Source organism: Hyaena hyaena, unplaced genomic scaffold (genome assembly GCF_003009895.1).
Source record: "Hyaena hyaena isolate Hyena2069 unplaced genomic scaffold, ASM300989v1 scaffold_1117, whole genome shotgun sequence".
Taxonomy (NCBI): domain Eukaryota; kingdom Metazoa; phylum Chordata; class Mammalia; order Carnivora; family Hyaenidae; genus Hyaena; species Hyaena hyaena.
Window position 1 is genome coordinate 191,707 of NW_024081744.1, and position 19,423 is coordinate 211,129.

Sequence of the window (19,423 nt, forward strand, 5' to 3'; positions counted from 1 at the left end):
AAACAGAATGGAGTTCCTACAAAAAGTTAAAAATAGAACTACCCTATGATCCAGCAATTGCACTACTAGGTATTTATCCAAACAATACAAAAATACTAATTCAAAGGACAGATGTACCCCCATGTTTATAGCAGCATTATATATAATAGCCAAATTATGGAAATAGCCCAAGTGTATATCAACTGATGAATGTATTAAGAAGATGTATGTAGGTGTGTGTGTGTATGTAGTATGTGTATATGTGTGTGTTTACAATGAACTCTTTTTCAGCCATGAAAAAGAATGATATCTTTTCATTTGCAACAACATGAATGGAGCTATAGAGTATAATGCTAAGCGAAACCAGTTAATTCACTGTATGATTTCACTCATATGTGGAATTTAAGAAATAAAACAAAAGTGCAAAGGGGAAAGAGAGACAGAGAGAGGGAGAGGCAAACCAAGAAACAGACTCTTATCTGTGGAGGACACACTGATGCTTGCCAGAGAGTAGGTGGATGTGGGGGGCGAGTTGGCTGAAATAGGTGATAAGGAGCACACTTGTCATGATGAACACTGGGTGTTGTATGGAAGAGCTGAATCACTATATTGTACACCTGAAGCTAATATTACACTGCATGTTAACTAACTAGAATTTTTTTTAAAACTTAAAAAAAAACATGCCCTGAATATTTCACTCAGTTCTGAGTAGAGAGCTTGTGAAGGGACACAATGGGTGTTAGATGGTGGCAGTTCTCTAGAAGACGCCGTGTTGAATGAAGACGTAGGAGGGCAACAGCTCAACGTCATGATTAAGTGACACCCTCCATGGCATACTATTGACGGGCATATGGATGCCATGCTTATGCAGGTGCAGCATTATAGGCACTTGGTAACCTGTGGAAATACCTTGCACTCTCAGATGCTCACCAGATTAACACTTGGTACATAGACCAAAGACCTGGCTAAAAGCTGATATTTGCTTTGCTTACAACACCCATCCTGTCTGACACCCAACATTTGTCTGACTGAAAAACTCTTTTTTTTCTTCAAAACTGAGTTCAGGAGTTACCTCCTCTGAGAAGTCTGTCCCTATTCTCTACTCCTTGAAACAATGAACAATTCCTTCCTTTTTACTATTTTTATAATTTGCACATACATTCATTGCTATCCAGAGCTGAATACACTATAAATATTTGTTTTCTAACAGGACTTTGACCAAAGGGGAAGCAAAACAGGGATGTAAAATGTAAAATAAGTCCTACCTTTGGTAAATATTCCTCTTAAGTTAAAGAACACTTTGAAGGCACTTTACCTGTATTTGTGTTAGTAATTTGAAAAATGTTACTTTAAATTGTATTATTTGGCATTTGTTACTAAGCTTTGTAAAATAATGTTTTCTTTTTCCAAAGTATACCTGATTTTATATATATGTATATATAATATATATATATATCCTTCCATACCACCTCCTCCCAACTCTGGTACATTCTAATTGGTTGCCTGATAGAATCTTAGTTCATCAACCATATTAACCATGATCCTAAATCATAAACATAGCACTGAGGTAGAAATAACTAGTTTTTAGGTCATAGCTAAGGTTAACCTTTAAAGCAAAATAGTGTCCCAATAACATTCTGAGAGGCAAGAAATAGTGAATAATATTTTTTGCTATTTAAAAATACTCTCAATATTTAAACCTATTCACAACCGTTTACTTAATGAGTAGCTACATATTTCACATAACTGTGAAGGTGTTAGGTATGAATGAGCATTCCAATGTGTTGTGAAAGAACAAATAGTTCCATAGACTATCTGTGCCCTTATCCCCAATCCTTCAGTGATTTCATAAGTAGTTTCTATTGCCCTGGCAACATTTATGAAATAAATGATTTACCCTATCTCTGTATGATTGTGTTGCCCTGGTAACGTGTTGTTATCTAGTCTGACATGGATTTTATTTTAGTGGTGTGCTTGCTTTCTCCAGAGATAACCCATAGAAAATAAGCCTTCACTAGATTAGATACTTTAACATTGGGTTTCTATTGAAGTATATTTAATATGCTAAATAGCTATTAAGGATGTCATATTGTCAATACTCCTACAAAAGGGCTGGCAAATTCTGGTATCCTGATGATACAGTGATGGAGAGACTCAGTACTATCCAAGGACACATTGGGGATCATGCACGATTGAAACTTTTGCTCTTAGCAGTTGTGTTAGTCTTAGGTTGAGAATGCTGTGCCTGCAGTTCTAAAAAAAAGTAACACCTTATTCCTTTCTTTTAAAGGTCCGTAGCAAAATAACATAAAACCACATGCCAAAAGACAGGTCACATGCACACATTGGATTTCAAAAGAAGCCGGGCTCATCAGTTATTGTAGCCACTCCTGTGCACAGGAGGCAGGGATATTGATCAGGCAATATTTTCTCTGGGAAGCTTTCAGAAGCTCTACTTGAGAGATGACCATCACCTCCAAAATGATTTCTATGGATAGAAAATGACTTTATGCATAGAGACTGTGTATAATGTGAAACATTTTCATAATGCAAAAAAAATAAATATTTTTCCATTCATGATTGGTCCATCCTATTACTTCACTGGAAATTATGACTTTTTAACATACGTCAGTGACCTATTGAGCCTTTCTCCAAAGTAAACCTAAACTTTAGACAATAGCAATAGGACCATCAAACGAATAAAACTTGTTCTTCAGTAGACCACATTTTACCTTTCCAATCAAATCTTTCCCTTATTCCCTAACACAAATCCTTCACTTAATGCAGCCTATTTGCCTCTTGGTCCCTTTGAATAACTTGAAACACAATCCCCGATATCTTTGTGTGTTATTTTCACCTGAAATATCATCTTTCTTTTCCTTTAACCCCATAAACATGACCCATCTTTTAAACTCCTGTTTATGTCTTTGTTCTTCCCTGTCCTTAACTGTCATTGTCAATGTTATATAATTGGTAAACTTAATACCTTCGTTGCTGCAGATTTTTATTATTTATTACTTATTATGTTTAATTTTTTTACATGGAGAGTATTTTTATGAATATAATTTATTATCAAATTGGCTACATACAACACCCAGTGCTCATCCCAATAAGTGCCCTCCTCAGTGGCTATCACCCATTTTGCCTTCTTTCCAATCCCCCCATCTATCCCCAACAATGTGGATGGAACTGGAAGGTATTATGCTGAGTGAAATATATCAGTCAGAGAAGGACAGATATCATAATGTTTTCATTCATTTGTAGATCTTGAGAAACTTAACAGAAGGCCTTGGGGGAAGGAAGGGGGGAAAATAGTTACAAACAGAGAGGGGGGGAGGCAAACCACAAAACACTATTATTTTTTAAAAATAACTTGTTGTCAATTTAGCTAACATACAGTCCATACAGCATGATCTTTGCTTCGGGAATAGATTCCCATGATTCATCACTTACATACAACACCCAATGCCCATCCCAACAGGTGCTCTCCTCCATGCCCATGCCCATTCCCCCCCACCCCACCCCACCATCAACCCTGTTTGTTCTCTGTATTTATTTATTTATTTTTAATTTTTTTTAATGTTTTATTTATTTCTAGGAGAGAGAGAGACAGCGTGAGCAGGGGAGGGTCAGAGAGACAGGGAGTCACAGACTGAAACAGGCTCCAGGCTTTGAGCTGGCAGTCAGCACAGAGCCCGACGCGGGGCTCGACGAACCCACGAACCGCGAGATCATGACCTAAGCGAAAGTCGGACGCCTAACCGACTAAGCCACCCAGGCGCCCCTGTTCTCTGTATTTAAAAGTCTCTTAAGGTATGTCTCCCTCTCTCTTTGAATATCCACAATTAGATTAGATCCACAATTAGCATGGATTATTTCTTTTTCTCCCCTCATTTCCAAAAACTCTTAAAAATTACAAATTATTGATCTACAACATGCTAATGTCTAAAAAAAGTTCTTCTTACACAGTTGATGATGATTATCATATTTAACATATGTCCTAAAATATCAACAACTGGTGATGGAGTAACTAACAATGCCAATTTGATTAAGACCATGCCTTTTCGATATATAATTGTTTTGATCACTTAGCAACTATCAACTATGTAACAATCTGATAGAGCACTTCATGATGATTCACACTGTTTATAAGCCGCAATGCATTATAGTTTTAGTCTCCTGAGAACATATCTGAGAGCATTAATAAATTATTTTTAAATGGGTTGGTTGAATAAATGTTTCTCTTCCCCAAACCCAAGATTGCTTCACATTTGTCTTTTTTAAATCTTTAAAAATAGCTATACATAATTTACACTTAAAACTGTTCCAGAATTGAGAGAAATGGAGTTTTATGAATCCCTTATAATAATCTCTTCAAATCTGATGAAAGTAGTACACCTAAAAGATAATAATACTTAATAGTTTCATTAATAAAGACTGATGTCTAAATAATAAATAAAATGTTAATAAATGTAATTGAGGTGTATGGTTCTAAGAAGGCATTATCACGACCACAAGAAGTTTGTTTGTAGAATGGTTCCACCTTAAGAAATATTTACTGAAGTTAGTTAAAATATAATTAATTATAAATACATTAATAAAATTGATAAAATAATTTTATAAACTCAATATTTTCTCAAAAGTTTATTGATTAAATTAAATATTTATATTAAAAGAGAGCCACTTAAGAATACACTGTAATACAACTGGGCAAGGAAAAGGATTGTGAAACACAAATATTAAGGTGGAAAGTAAAATTATTTTCATCATCTGGGAAACCCGAGAATCAATGAAATTGTCTACTGGAAATAAAAGAAAAATTCAGAAAAATAGTTGGAAATAAAATCAGTTCATATATGGGGCTGATGAACAGGATAGAAAGCACCATCAAGACTCAAGCAGACATTTCCCAAAGGTGGGGATACCCTGCAAAACAGCTAAGCAGAAACACAAGAGACAAAAACCTGCTAGATTAAAAGATACTAAAGGACACAATAACCAGATATTATAAGTGGTAACTAATTATTTCCTTATTTAGGTAATCTAGCTTTCTAAACGTATTTTTTGGATTTTTGAGAAAATTTAATTAGCAAAGAGGAAAAAAATTATTGACATGAGAAAGTGGAGATTCTTAGCCGAAAATTGTAGTTTAAAAATCGCATGTGTTGGGGCGCCTGGGTGACTCAGTCGCTTAAGTGTCCGACTTCGGTTCAGGTCACGAACTCACGGTTCGTCAGTTCGAGCCGCGTGTGGGGCTTTGTGCTGACAGCTAGCTCAGAGCCTGGAACCTGTTTCAGATTCTGTGTCTCCCTCTCTCTCTGACTCTCCCTTGCTCACGCTGTCTCTCTCAGAAATAAATCAAAAATTAAAAAAAAAATAACTGTGTTTTGGTGAAAGATATTTTAGTAAAAGATTATTTTAGTGAAAGATACCATATACATATGTGTGTGTGTGTGTGCGCACACGCATGTGTAGGTTACAAGGATAAATAGATATAAATATAGATACAGCCAGAGGCCTGGAAAAATAGACATTAAATATTAACTGAAATAATCTCTGGGTAAGAGAAAATTGGTGATTTTATATTTTAGTTTTCATTCATGTATATGTTCTAAATTTCAATGATGCTTTTAAATAACTAAAAGAGGTTTTTAATTTAAATGAATAATATTAGACTGCAAAAATAGATTATTTTTCTAAACACCAAAGTGAAAAATAAGTAAATACAATTTAAACTTTTCATAACTATAGTAACAAAATTATTAAAATGCCAAATAAAACATTCGAGAAATGTAAAAAGCATATATGGAGGAAAATTTACTACTCTATTAAAGGACTCAAAGACATAAAATAATTCTTGGTTAAACAACATGCTAGTAAACAAAAATGAGTCAAAGAAGAAATCAACAGAGAAATAAAAAATATATTGAGACAAATGAAAATGGAAATAAAACATACCAAAACTTATGAGATGTAGCAAAAGTAGTTAGTTTTAAGAAGCAAGTTCAAAGAGATAAATCCTTACACGAATAAAAAATAAAGAGCTGGAATAAACAACCTACCTTTGTACATCAAGGGAGTAGAGAAAGCACAAAGCCCAAAGTTTGAAGATGGAAGAAAATAACAAAAATCAGAGCAGAAATAAATGAAATATGGATTAAAAAGACAGCAGGAAAGATCAATGAAACAAAGAGCTGGGTTTTTTTTTTTAAATATTTTTATTTATTTCTAGGAAAGAGAGAGATAGCGTGAGCAGGGGAGGGTCAGAGAGAGAGGGAGATACAGACTCTGAAATAGGCTCCAGGCTTTGAGCTGGCAGTCAGCACAGAGCCCGACGCGGGGCTCAAACCCACGAACCGTGAGATCATGACCTAAGCAAAAGTTGGACGCTTAACCGACTAAGCCACCCAGGCGCCCCTTTAAAAAAAATTTTTTTTTAATATTTGTATTTAGAGCTGGGTTTTTAAAATGATAAAATAGACAAACCTTAGCTAGATTTACCAAGAAAAAAAGAGAGAAGACTCACACAAATAAAATTAGAAAGGAAAGGGGAGACATTACAGTTGATACTACACTACAAAGAATCATAAGAGACTGCTATGATCAATTACACAACAAAATATAATTGGACAAACTAAAAGAAATGATAAGTTCCTAGATACATTCATCCTATCAAGACTGAATCATGAAGAAATAGAAAATCTGAATAGACAAATTATTAGTAAGGAGAATGAATCAGTAATCAAAAGCCTCCCAACAAACAAAAGTCCATGACCTCATGACCACTAATGAATTCTACCACACATTTAAAGAATTAATACCAATCTTTCCCAAACTATTTCCAAAAAAGAGAAGAGGAATGAACACTTCCAAACTCATTTTACAAGGCCAGCATTAATTACCCCAATACCATACCAGACAAGGACACCACAAGAAAAGAAAATATAGGCCATATCCCTGATGAACACAGATTCAAAAATTCCCAGGAAAGTATTAGCCAAATCTAACGATACATTAAAAGGATAATATACCATGATCAAGTGGAATTTATTTCAGGGACACAAACAGAAGGATGGTTTACTAACTGCAAATCAATCTGATACATCACATTAACAAAATAAGGATCAAAATCATATGATCATCTCAACAGATGCAGAAAAAATATTTGACAAAATTTAGCATCCATTCATGACTTTAAAAAAAAATCAACTTACAACCAACTAGGTATAGAGGAAATACACCTCACCATAACAAAGGTCATATATACGAAGCTCAAAGCTAACATGGTATTCATCAGTGAAAAGCTGGAAGCTTTTCCTCTAAGATCAGGAGTAAGACAGGGATGCTCACTCTTTTCACTTTTACTCAACAAAGTACTGAAAATCCTAGCTAGAGCAATTAGGCAAGAAAAATAAAAGGCATCTGAATTGGAAAGGAAGATGTAAAACTCTCTATCTGCTGATATTATATACAGAAAATCCTAATGACTCTACCAAAACTGTTAGGAGAAGTAAACAAAGTCAGTAAAGTTGCAGTATACAAAATCAACATACAAAAATCAGTTGCCTCTCTATATATTGACTACAAACTATGAGAAATAAAAATTAAGAAAACAACTCCATTTACAACTTCATCAAATAATTTTATCTAGGAATAAATTTAACCAGGGATGAAATAAATTGAAGAAGACACAAAAAATGGCACGCTATTCCATGATCATGAATTGGAAGAATTAATATTGTTAAAATGTCCATACTTTGTACCAAAAGCAATCTACTGATTCAATGCAATCCCTATAAAAATTCCAGTGGCATTTTTAAAATAGAGGAGGGCACTTGTGAGGATGAGCACTGGGTATTATATGGAAACCAACTTGACAATGAACTATTTAAAAATAAATAAACAAAAGAAAATAGAAATACAGAAAATAATCCCAAAATTTGTATGGATCCACAAAGGACCCCGAATAGCCAAAGCAATCTTGAGAAAAAGGGATAAAGCTGTAGACATACACTTTCTGATTTCACACAGATTACAAAGCTATAGTAATTAAAACAGTGTTGGACTGGCATAGAAACAGACACAGATCAATAGAACAGAATAGAGAACCTAGAAAGAAACCCATGAATATATGGTCAATCAATTCCAACAAAGTTGCCAAGAATAAACAATGGGGAAAAGTCTTCAATAAATCGTGTTGTGAAAACTGGACAGTCACATTCAAAAAATGAAACTGGTGAAACTATCTTTCAGCATACACAAAAATCAACCCGAACTGGAATAAAGACTTGAATAACATGAAAATGTAAAACTCCTAGAAGAAAACACAAGAGGTAAGCTCTTTGACCTTGGTTTTGGAAATGACTTTTTGGACTTGACATCAAAATAGAGAGAAGAAAGCAAAAATAAACAAATGGGATTCCATCTTACTAAAACGCTTCTGCACAATTAAAGAAACCAACAACAAAATGAAAAGGCAACTTATATAATGGAGAAAAATATTTACACATCATATATCCAGACATATAATATCCAAAGCACATAAAAAACTCATACATCTCAATAGTGAAAAACCAAACAATTTGATTTTTAAAATGGGTAGAGGAACTGAATGGACATTTTCCCACAGAAGAATACAAATGTCATTAAAGAATGTAAAAACATGAATTAAATATGATCTAGATATCCCATTTCATGTACCTGTTGAGATGCTCAACATCTTTAATGATCAGGGAAATGCAAATCAAAACCACAATAAGATATCACCTCATACCTGTCAGAATGACTATTATGAAAAGACAAAAGATAACAAGTGTTGGTGAGCATGTAAGGAAAGGAATCTCTTGAACCTTGTTGGTGGGAATATAAATTGATGCAGCCACTAGTGAGAACAGTTTGAAGATCCCTCCAAAAAAAAAAAAAAAGAATTAAATATGATCTAGATATCCCACTTCTGGGTACATATTCAAAAAAAATAAAAGCAGAATCCTCAAAAGATATCTGCATTCCATGTTCATTGCAGCATTATTCACAATAGCCAAGATCTGGAAACAACCCAGGCATCTGTCTGTGGATGAATGGATAAAGATGTTGTATATACATATAATGGGATATTATTCATCCATAAGAAGGAAGGAAATCCTGCCATTTGTGACAACATGGATGGACCTCAAGGGCATTATGGTAAGTGAAATAAGCCTGGCATAGAAAGACAAATACTGCACAGTATCACTTATTTGTGAAATCTAAAATGAATAAATACCATCAATCAATCAATCAATCAACCCAAACTCAGAGAAACATATAATAAAAAAAAAAAAGTGTTTGCTGGGTATTGGGGGTTGGGGAAAACAGGAAGAGGTTGGTAAAAGGCACAAACTTTTAGCTGTAAGATGAATAAAGTCTCAGTATCTAGGTATATCATGATGATTTTTAGTTAATAACACTGTATTATCTAATTGAAATTTGCTATGAGAATATAACTAAAAGGCTCACTTTCTCTCATATACACATGAAAGATAAATATGTGAGATAATGGATATGTGAATTACTTAGATGGTGGGAGCTTTTCCAAAAGGTATATTGAATCACAAAAACACATACTTTAAGTATTCCACTTTTATTTGTCAGTTTTACCTCAATAAAGCTGAGGGTGGGAATAAGAAATTTTGAATAAATGGAAAGCCATTTTTTCTTAGAAATATTCAGCATAAATATGTCATATTTTCAGATTTCCCATTATTTAATATATAAATTAAAAGTGATCTCAATAAAAATTTCAGTGAACCTCTTTAAGCTGGCAAACTGCTACTAGAGTTAATCTGGAAATGTAAAATAGCTAGAGAAATTCTTGAGAAACAACAACAAAAAAATATGGTTGGGGATTAAGTCCTATCAGGTATACGTGGTATTAAAAAGTGATAATTCAAATACTAGAGTAATGGTCTAAAAGTGAACCAACAGAACAGAACTGAGTTCAGAAATACACCAAAGACATAAAGAGATTTATTGTATGATAAAAATTGGAATAAAATCGTATATCAGTAGATGAAATATAGATGATTTATATGGCAGAAGTTGTTATGACAAACGGTTACTCATATAGGGAAAAAAGTTGGACAATAATCTCATACCATATTACAAAATAAACTCCAAAATAATAAAACTTGAAAATAAAATCTACTATTAACACAATAATAAGACATATGGTGATACAATATTATATGTTAATTATATCTCAATTTTTAAAAAGTTACTAAACTCAAAAAAACCCAAAAGCAACAATAAAAAACACTAAACAGGGTGCCTGGGTGGCTCAGTTGGTTGAGTATCCAACTTTGGCTCAGGTCATGATCTCACAGTTCGTTAGTTCAAGCCCCACATCAAGCTCTGTGCTGACACCTCAGAGCCTGGAGCCTGCTTCGGATTCTGTGTCTCACTCTCTCTCCGCTTCTGCTCCACTCATGCTCTGTCTCTGTTTCTTTGTAAATAAACTTAAAAAGAAACACTAAACAAATAAAAACATACGGTGTTTTATTTATTTTTAACCTATGGTGTTTTAAATCTTATATTTAATAATGCATTTCATATGGGAGTCTAGATGCTCTTAAGTACGGGCTGGCAAAACACAGTTTATAAACCAAATGTTCATACAGAACCAATTTCTGTAAATAAAGTTTTTTGAAACTCAGCCATGCCAATTCATTTATGTATTGTGTATGACTGCTTTCACTCTACAGCCACAGAACTGCCTAGGTGTGAAAGAGAGTGTGCAGCCCACAAAACTGAAAATATTTGTTGTTTGGGTCTTTATAGGAAATGTTTGGTGACCCTTGCTCTAAAAGGAAAAACTAATACATTCTAGACACATAATACTAATCTAAAGTTCTTCATGATAACACAAAAAAATTAACAGTAAGCAGAAAATATCTAAATTATCTGTAACAACATTAACTGATGAACTGCAATAAGATCTTTTAAAAATAAGAAGAGAAAATGAGCAAAATCAAATGATGAACTTGAAGCTCACAGTAAAAAGAAAAATTAGTCAATAAAGATATGAAAAGCAACTCAACTCCAACAGGACTCAGAGAAATAATAGTAAAATATCAGTAAGATACTGTTCATTATCACATCAACAAGTATTTGAAACTCAAGAATGCCCAGTGTTAATTGGGGCCATGGAGAAATAAACACTCTCACTTGGACTGCAACTTGACAATAATGTATATCCAATCTTAAACTATATATACTTTCTGTACCAGCAATTTATCCCATGAATGTTTTCTCACAGATGCTCAATATTACAGTCTAGAGTTTATGAGCGAGTACTAGACTTAACTTAAAGAGCCGTGAGTAGGAAATTGGTTAAAATGCCTTTTGGTGCATTTATGTAATGGTATATTATGAAGTGTTAAAAAAATGACATAGATTCATATGTGACTCATGCAATGACGTCCAGGACATTCTTTTATTGGGGAAAAATAAAGCAAGTTGCAATAAAATATTTGTAGAGTGATCTAGTATAGATGTTAAAAAATACGTTCACATTTACGCACAAGTACATATAGATTTTCATATGCATAAAAATTGACTGGACGGTGACATAAAATTTTATTTCCTAGGTTTCTTTCTGGAGAGTAGAACTGATGAGTGAAGGGGTCTTTATGCTCTACGCACTTATAATCTATGAACCTGGAATTTCAGTTTTAATGGATTTTTCTTTATTTTTGCAAAAGTATTGTAGAATTTTGAAGTTACATTTAACACCACAAAGCCAGCACTATTTTTGTTTTTACAGTAGTTAAAGTCTAAGAGACTTTCTGTGGAAATGGCTTTGTCATAGTCACAATATGAACAAATACACAGCCCAGCAGTATATTTAAAAGGAGGGGACACTCAAAAACAAAAATAGTTGCTCCTCCTAAGATTATTCGCATTCAATTTGCATTCTCTTCCAGGAGAAATAGTATATTTGGGTTAGAGTCGTTGTTGTTTTGATTTTGCTATGTATTTAAAAAAAGATTTGGCCAAGTTAACTCCTTTGGTAGCAAAAGCATTTTGACTTTGTTACTTTGCTAATGAAATTATGAGATTTAGGATTTTTGCTCAGCTCAACTGTTGGAGTAAAAGGATAATATCTGAAAACCTTGCTTTCTGAACAGAATTCAAATGACTTAGATATTCTTTCCACATTAGGTGATGTGCTTTTACAGAAAACAAAGCTACAAATTTATAGGATACAACCTTTAACAGTAAGTCTTAGGCCTGGTCTGTTTGCTGGCAAGGGATGACCAAATCAAATGTTCTGGAGCTTTCGTGAACAGCCTTGTAGCAGAGGGGACGTTTATATTTACTATTCAGCTATAAACTTTAGGTTTATTAATCATAAAAGTCATAATTCAGCCATGCATGGCCACAAATCATCCAATGATTCAATAGGGCATCTTGCATTTCTTAGAATGCTGTAATTAGATAACCAATTTGTAATTAAGTAAAAATGAAAGCTGACCTTTCTCCTTGAGAGAAAATAATGCTAACTGTAGGAAGAACAGAAGATTTATGATTCAAATGAACCTAAATACAATTTAAGGGAATAGGACTATGCTTCTTCTTGGGAACTATCATCTTTTCTCCTTGTCAGCACAGATTTACAAAATGTCCAATGTGTTGCAACACAGGAATTTCAATTGTGCATTCACATAAGATTCCAATGTAACATGATGCTATGCAGAGTAGATATTTGCTGCAATCCATCATCTATTAAAATTCTGTCAGTGTGATGGGGAGTTTCAGAGTGCAGTACAGATCTCTGCACTGAGAAGGAGCGACCAATAACTGACTGCACTGACAAAGTCAGCAATTTTACTTCTCCACAGCAAAAAGTGAATTCCTAATCTCATCCAACAGTGCTTTCTCCTGTGTGTGCTCTGGGGAACAATGACAAAGTGTGAACAGAAATGCTCTTGCTGTCCTAAGTGGGGTTTGACAACTTTCCAGGGGACCCAATAAGGTCCCAGAGTCCACTAACTGACAGAGAACGGTTTTCTCGCACAAATACCGGTAGGACGGTTACAACACAGTCAAGGAGACTTTTATCCCCTCTTCCTTGAGAGTGAAAGACGTCTCATAATCTTTTTCCAAATCTATGAAAAAGTCCATTACACACAGCTTAGCAAATTACATCTCTAAGGAAACAAACTTGGATGGCACACTTCGGTTTCATGTTTATGCTTTCTTTTCTCTTGTCCCTTGTCTCCTTTTCCTCCTTTCCATCATTTCATTTCACTCTCACTGACCATTACCTGTCTCCTCCCCCACCCCCATTTTAACCATTCATCCTGGTAAAGACCAGAGGCACAGTGTTCTACTCTAAAACTTTCCTGAAGTCTCTTTGGATACAAGCCTGGTTGAAACTTGGAGTCCTTTGAGCCAAGCCTGAAAGAGAACCCAGGCTTCAGGCTCCACTGTAGGAGTCAATTTGCATTCACAGTGAGGGGGAGAAACATGTTTACATGCCGAGCTTCTACATGAGATTTTCTCAAAATGGCAGAAGAGAAAACATGAATGAGGAGAAAAGTTGTAAGCAAATCATAATTATGGCAACATATTTGAGATATGTAGATATTGACCCCTTGAATTTATTTGTAAAGTAGGTTCCAGTTACAGACAGAAAGGGGGTACCCAATAGGTCTTTTTCTTAGAATTAAGGATTGAATGGTTTAGTAAGTAAATGAAATAAGTACCCATCTAAGCAATTTATAGCCATAGAGGTTATCTCCAAAAACTCATTAGCAAAGTAGTTAAATAAATAGTAAAAATGTAGTAGAAACAGGTGATTATTGTTTATTCTCAACTTTCTTCCTATACCAACTCTCATTGTATATAATTTGGCTCAACTAAAGTATAATGTGCACTGTACTTTTATAACTAAATAAGAATAATAGTAATTCACTGAGTGTTTGCTATTTGCTAGACACTATTTAGGAGCTTTAACACATTTTCCCTTTTATGAACACAGTATATAATTATTTAAGCATTAGCATGTCTGCATTACAGATAAGTAAACGGTGGCTAAGAAAGTTTTCTTGCCCAGAGTTCCATAACAGAGAAAGGTTCCCTATCTCAAAGACCCTAACCAAGAGCTCATGCTGTTAATCATCAAGTCATTCATTTGTTTTTTTTCATTCATTCATTCATTAATTCATTCATTCATTCAAGATCCAGGTATTTGGTTTATCTGCCTTAGATTGCTTAGGTATTTTTGTATTATTAGTATCATTCAGTGATTAGCCCCCATTTTGATGATGAGATGAAGACTGGTTGGATAAGGTTATTTATGCAATATAGACAACGAGTGAGACTGTTATTGGGAAAAGACTTCTGTTTCCATGACACTGTTTAGCCAGTTTTTCCATGCTAAAGACAACAAAGTGGTGGGTGGCCCAGGCACTCCTTTTTCCAGGAATCTGCCCCGGTCACAAACATTGTATTTCAAACCAAATGACCTCAACACAAATGTGATGCACCGTCTAGTTACGGGAACTGATAAGACATCAGTGAGCAGTAGCCATAACAAGAAATATCTAAGGGGATAAATTCACACACACACACACACACACACACACACACACACACAGCTATTGCTGGAGGAAGATGTATGAGAAATAACGTTTCCAAAAAATGGGGCTGAAGCTAGGATGGAGGACGAAGGGAAGAAAAATTTTGCTGAGGTCCTGAGTGACAGTTGAAATAAAGACACATACAAACACCTTCCTTTCTACTGATAGTTCTAGAAAGACTGATAGAATCTTACATATTTAGATATCTGGAAAAATATTTGGATTTTGCTAGATGTGCATTCCCTTTGGTCACAGTGAGATGGTCCTTCACCTCACTGTGAGGACTAAGCTAGCATTAGCACCCTGTTGATGAACATAATAACTTTTTAGAAGGTAGCTGTTTTCTTCTAGAAAGTCTCCACTTTAGAACTTGGCAGAACTTCTTCCCTTTTCTTGTATTGGCTCAATCTATGGTTTGGCAATGTATTTTGAATTTTACCTCATGACTTGGATATGAAAGTATACTCTGGATTCACTGTATGCTGGTGTGATTTACAGAACACAGACCAGATGAACTCACGTAGCCCCCAAGGGGTGTAAATACAAGTAAATAGAGGGATTTGCAAAATACGGTCTAAAGTTCTGCTGTATTAAGCTATACATATTTCATTCTTTAAATAAAAAACAAACTATCAAAACATTAGAAGCAACATAGAATGCTTCTTATTAAAAAAAATGGACAAAGCTCATATATGAAAACCAGGTGCTATGATCCTTTGAGTCCAAGAAATGGATGCCTGTGGATTTAGTTCCCTGATCTTTAATGTGTGCTACCTTATTTATATTTAGCTTTTAAATGGGTTAAAATGAAGCACTGCTTTGTCTTTGTACAGCTAATACAAGAAGGATAATGGCAATAACAATATATAGCATATTGTATTTTAAGAACTATTTTCACATATGCTCTCACTTGATCCTTCCAATAGCCCTGTTAATATAGTGACAGAAAAGGAAACAAAGGCACAGATGTGAGCATGCCCAAAAGAATACAACACAGACTTTATCACACAACTTCCTGTCTCCCCTACTTGCCATGCTCATAAATCTATTGCTATTGAAATCATGCTATCTTATACTTTTACAGAGCTAGAAAACTTGGAACACCTAGACAAAGACACATGGAATCATTAGCCTTCAGTCTAGATTCAAATGAAATGTGTAGTATTTTCCTTTGGGACTGATGTCCTATTATGTCACAAAATGGGAAATTGGCAAGTAGAAAATAGAGTTTGAATATTTTTAGAAGAGGTTTTTAAAGAAGAGAATGGTTCTAGTTAGCTAATATTAAAAAGAGTATCTAACAACCTTGCTTTCTATCTCTGTATCTCCACCTTTTAGTAGACAACTGTCTTCATATTTCAAATATATTTCTTTGAGTGACCACTTGGCCATGATACTAAAAATTGCCCCCAAAGGATATCAAACAGCATCCAAAGAGAACAAAACATAACAAGAGAAGGAAAACAAAAAGGCTTTACCCCAATAATAGATTTAATTGTCCAGAGTTCAGAATTCCTGTGTGAAGTAGAAATTCCCCATTCATAACAAATGGTTAGACATCAGCTGAGGAGGTTGACTATTTCCTCTAAAAAAGTTTGTTCTCTCTCTGTCTCTCTGTCTCTCAGTCTTTCCTCTGTCTCGGTCATCTCTGTCTCTCTTTTTCTTTCTCTCATCTCTCTCTCTCTAACTCTACCATCTATCTATTGTACATGCTTTTGTAGAATTTCAGGAACAGCTTTTCATCTGGAAAATATGGCTGCCTGAAAGAGGTATGAACTCTAACAAAAGCTTTACCCCAAAGCTTCTATGCATTACAAAAGCTTGCACTTGGATAATAGAAATATTTAGCCTCAGGTGACTGAGAACACTTACTGTTGGTTGCATAACGTATGGCGGATGAGGCATCCATGAAGTACTCTGGACCTATGCATCAAACAGCATTTATTAGCACAAAGCAATCACAGAGCGAACTTGGTTCTTGCGTTCAGTGGAGTCACACTAGGTCATAAGAAAGTGGAATCCATCTGACTTTACAGCTAATTAGTGCTAAGAACTGAGGATAGACAGGAACTTCTTGGACCTGATTACCAAAACATAGTAAAATAAAAAGCAAATTCCTACTTCATAGGTGCTTGCTGCAACGCCCATGAGGACCAGGCTGGGCCTTGGAGCATATTTTGAGGTTGGTGTTGAAGGCTAGAGACTGTGGAAGCCTCAGCGACCTCCTACTCAAGGGTCAACGCCCAGGGATATGAAGCCAGTAACAAAGAGTTGACAGCTAAAACTTCCTCGTTTCCTTTCATTCATTCTAATTTCAAATTCTCAAGTGATCTCTTCTTGGAAATAAATCTCAGTGGTAAAATCTGGGGGAAGAATTAAAAGAGATCAATCAGAAATTTGGGGGAGTGCTTTGGGTTAACCCAAGTTATGCAAGTTTGTGATATTTTTCTTTCCTGGTAATTGGTATGGCGAATCAAAATGAGAATCCAAGCCAACCATCTGTTCTGAAATGTGCCTTGTCGGCCAAATGAGAAAGTCAGGATTGTCACATAGAGAACCCTGTAAGACTTTGTTTTCAATATACTCACACTAACAAAAGTGTCAATGCACTTTAGGTTAAAAAAAAAAAAAAAAGAAAGTGGTGAAAGGCAAGAGTCAACAACATAGGAAATTGCTCTGATTCCTTTTCTGAGAAAAAAGGAGCTAGAGTTAAATTCCACTTATAAGCCCTCCCAAGTGAAATCACTTTTCTGTGGATATTTTATTCATGTCACCAAAGTGCTCTATGCTGGGGCTCAGTGGGTGGTCTTGGCTGAAACATAGGCCAGGATTAGGAAAAAATGGGTTAAAAAAAAAAAAAAACAAACACAAAAACACACATTGCAACCAGGCAGGACTGCAGGAAAAACAAAAACTGAACAGCACCTGCACGTAGCCTCATGGGTCCCGAGGAAAGGCAATTAAGAAATCATCCATTCTGAGACCCTCTATTGCAATTCACATGCAAGTCTATTCCATTCACCCACCGACGTGTATCAAGAAGCTAAGTGCAGAAAAAGAATGAAAATGATCTGTTAAGGAAAAATGTGTATCGTCTCGAGTCTGATGCTCTGACACCTTGGACACCCTGGAATGAAGGATGCAATGGTTGAATAAGGTGAAACTTCACTGAATTAGTAGCAGTCAGCAACATTACAGTTTTACCCATTGTGAAGCATCCACCCCCACCATCTGTAAAATACAGACACACGCATGCACACATGTACACTCTCTCGTGCTCTTTCTCTCTCCAAAATTTTGAAAAGCTGACACTAGATACCCCTAAAGGGAGCATCTATAGGCACTGTCTAATCAGAATTAGAAGAATTATCTGAAGAACAATGTGAGGCAAAGAGAAGCAGGGAGTGATAGCACATTTCTGACTCAAAGGAATAAGACCAGGAGTATTTTGGGAGGGAGAAGTTTGACTATTTTAATCCACCTGTGTACTTAGAATTAACTCGCTACAACATCTGCTTTAGGACACACACTGAGTCTTGGATTTTTGTTTGGTTTTTCGACATGTCAAGCCCGTGAGGTCTCTTTTGACCTCTGCGGGACTGAGAATGAGGTAAGAGCAGGAAGCAGGAATCACTTTTTACCACTTTGATAGTCCTCCCCATTTCTTAGGGAAAACAACTTACAACTGTCCATGTGGCTTTGCACGGACGCACAGGACCACTATGACAAAATGAGATGACAACGGTAAAATATCCTGGAGGGAGTGAGGGGAATGCCAGATGTGTGCTTGTAGAAAAGACACAGTAGGGAACATGACAACCCAAATAGCAGATAACCAACAAAGTAAGTTCTCAGCGGCAAGAAGGCTGCACTCATGTTGGCTGGAAAGGAGCCTCATCATAAAAATCCAGCAGGAAGAGTGGAGAGCACAGTGGATTTTACTCTTCAGGGACATAGATGTGATCGAGCCCTTCAAAGTGTAGGTGAAGCCTTGAGGCTTATTACTTAAAGGTCTGACTGCAGTGTCTGAGGACAATTAAAGGAAAAATTCTACTGTGTCCTTTTCGCCTTCACATAGCCTCCTGGCAAGAAAGACGCTTCCTCAGGTGCAGGTAAATTGGACATACCTGGTATGTGGAGACAGGGGAAGCAGCAATGAATGGCGTGAGAGATGTCTGTGGAATCATGCGGTTGGTTGCAATACTGTACGGTGAAGAATAAAATCTGCAAACAGAAAACAACAACAAAAAGAAGATTCATAAAGCTGCTGCAATGCCTGAGGTGCTGCTCAAATGCTACCCAGTGCCTCTGGGAAACACAGAGTTCCACCCTCGTGTTTTTCCACAAGCTGTGAGCAGGAGCAGCCAGGAGATTTATAGTAGTTGATTCCACCAAGAGAAATAAATCATTCTGAACAAAATGACAACTTGGAGTCATCTTCTAAAATGGGCTGCACAAAGTCTCTTATGCCAGGTGAGTGTCATTGTCTGTTTGACCAACAGATGCGGAAAAGCCATGGGCCTCTCTTTTTTTGTTTTTGTCTTGTTTTCTTCTTCTTTTTTAAAATCGCTTTTATTTTGAAGGCAGTACATTCTACAGCTCTCTGAGAGAAAAGGAAAATGAGAGCACCAAGCTTTATAAAGATGGCCAATGTTATGTGTACACAAACTGCATCTATCTCTTCAGTCAAGAAAGAGGGTCATCTCCTAGAGAGTTCTACATAATTTGTGCTAGGCAGAAGCCCCAGCACTTATGCAGAAACAAAGCTAAATGTTCTCTCCCTGAAAAGAGAAAAATTGAACAATGTGTGGTTTGTGTGTGGT

General features: G+C 35.6%; 1 protein-coding gene across 1 annotated transcript in view; it reads right to left on the bottom strand.

Moving 5' to 3' along the window:
- Window positions 1–19,423, bottom strand: part of LOC120224136 (RNA-binding motif, single-stranded-interacting protein 3-like) — a 420,254-nt gene that overhangs the window by 89,060 nt on the left and 311,771 nt on the right. Inside the window, exons 9-10 of the mRNA XM_039222358.1 lie at window positions 18,728–18,824; window positions 16,473–16,523 (exon numbers count right to left, since the gene is read on the bottom strand). Of these exons, the coding sequence (XP_039078289.1) occupies window positions 16,473–16,523; window positions 18,728–18,824 (148 nt within the window). The remainder of the gene's footprint in view (window positions 1–16,472; window positions 16,524–18,727; window positions 18,825–19,423) is intronic.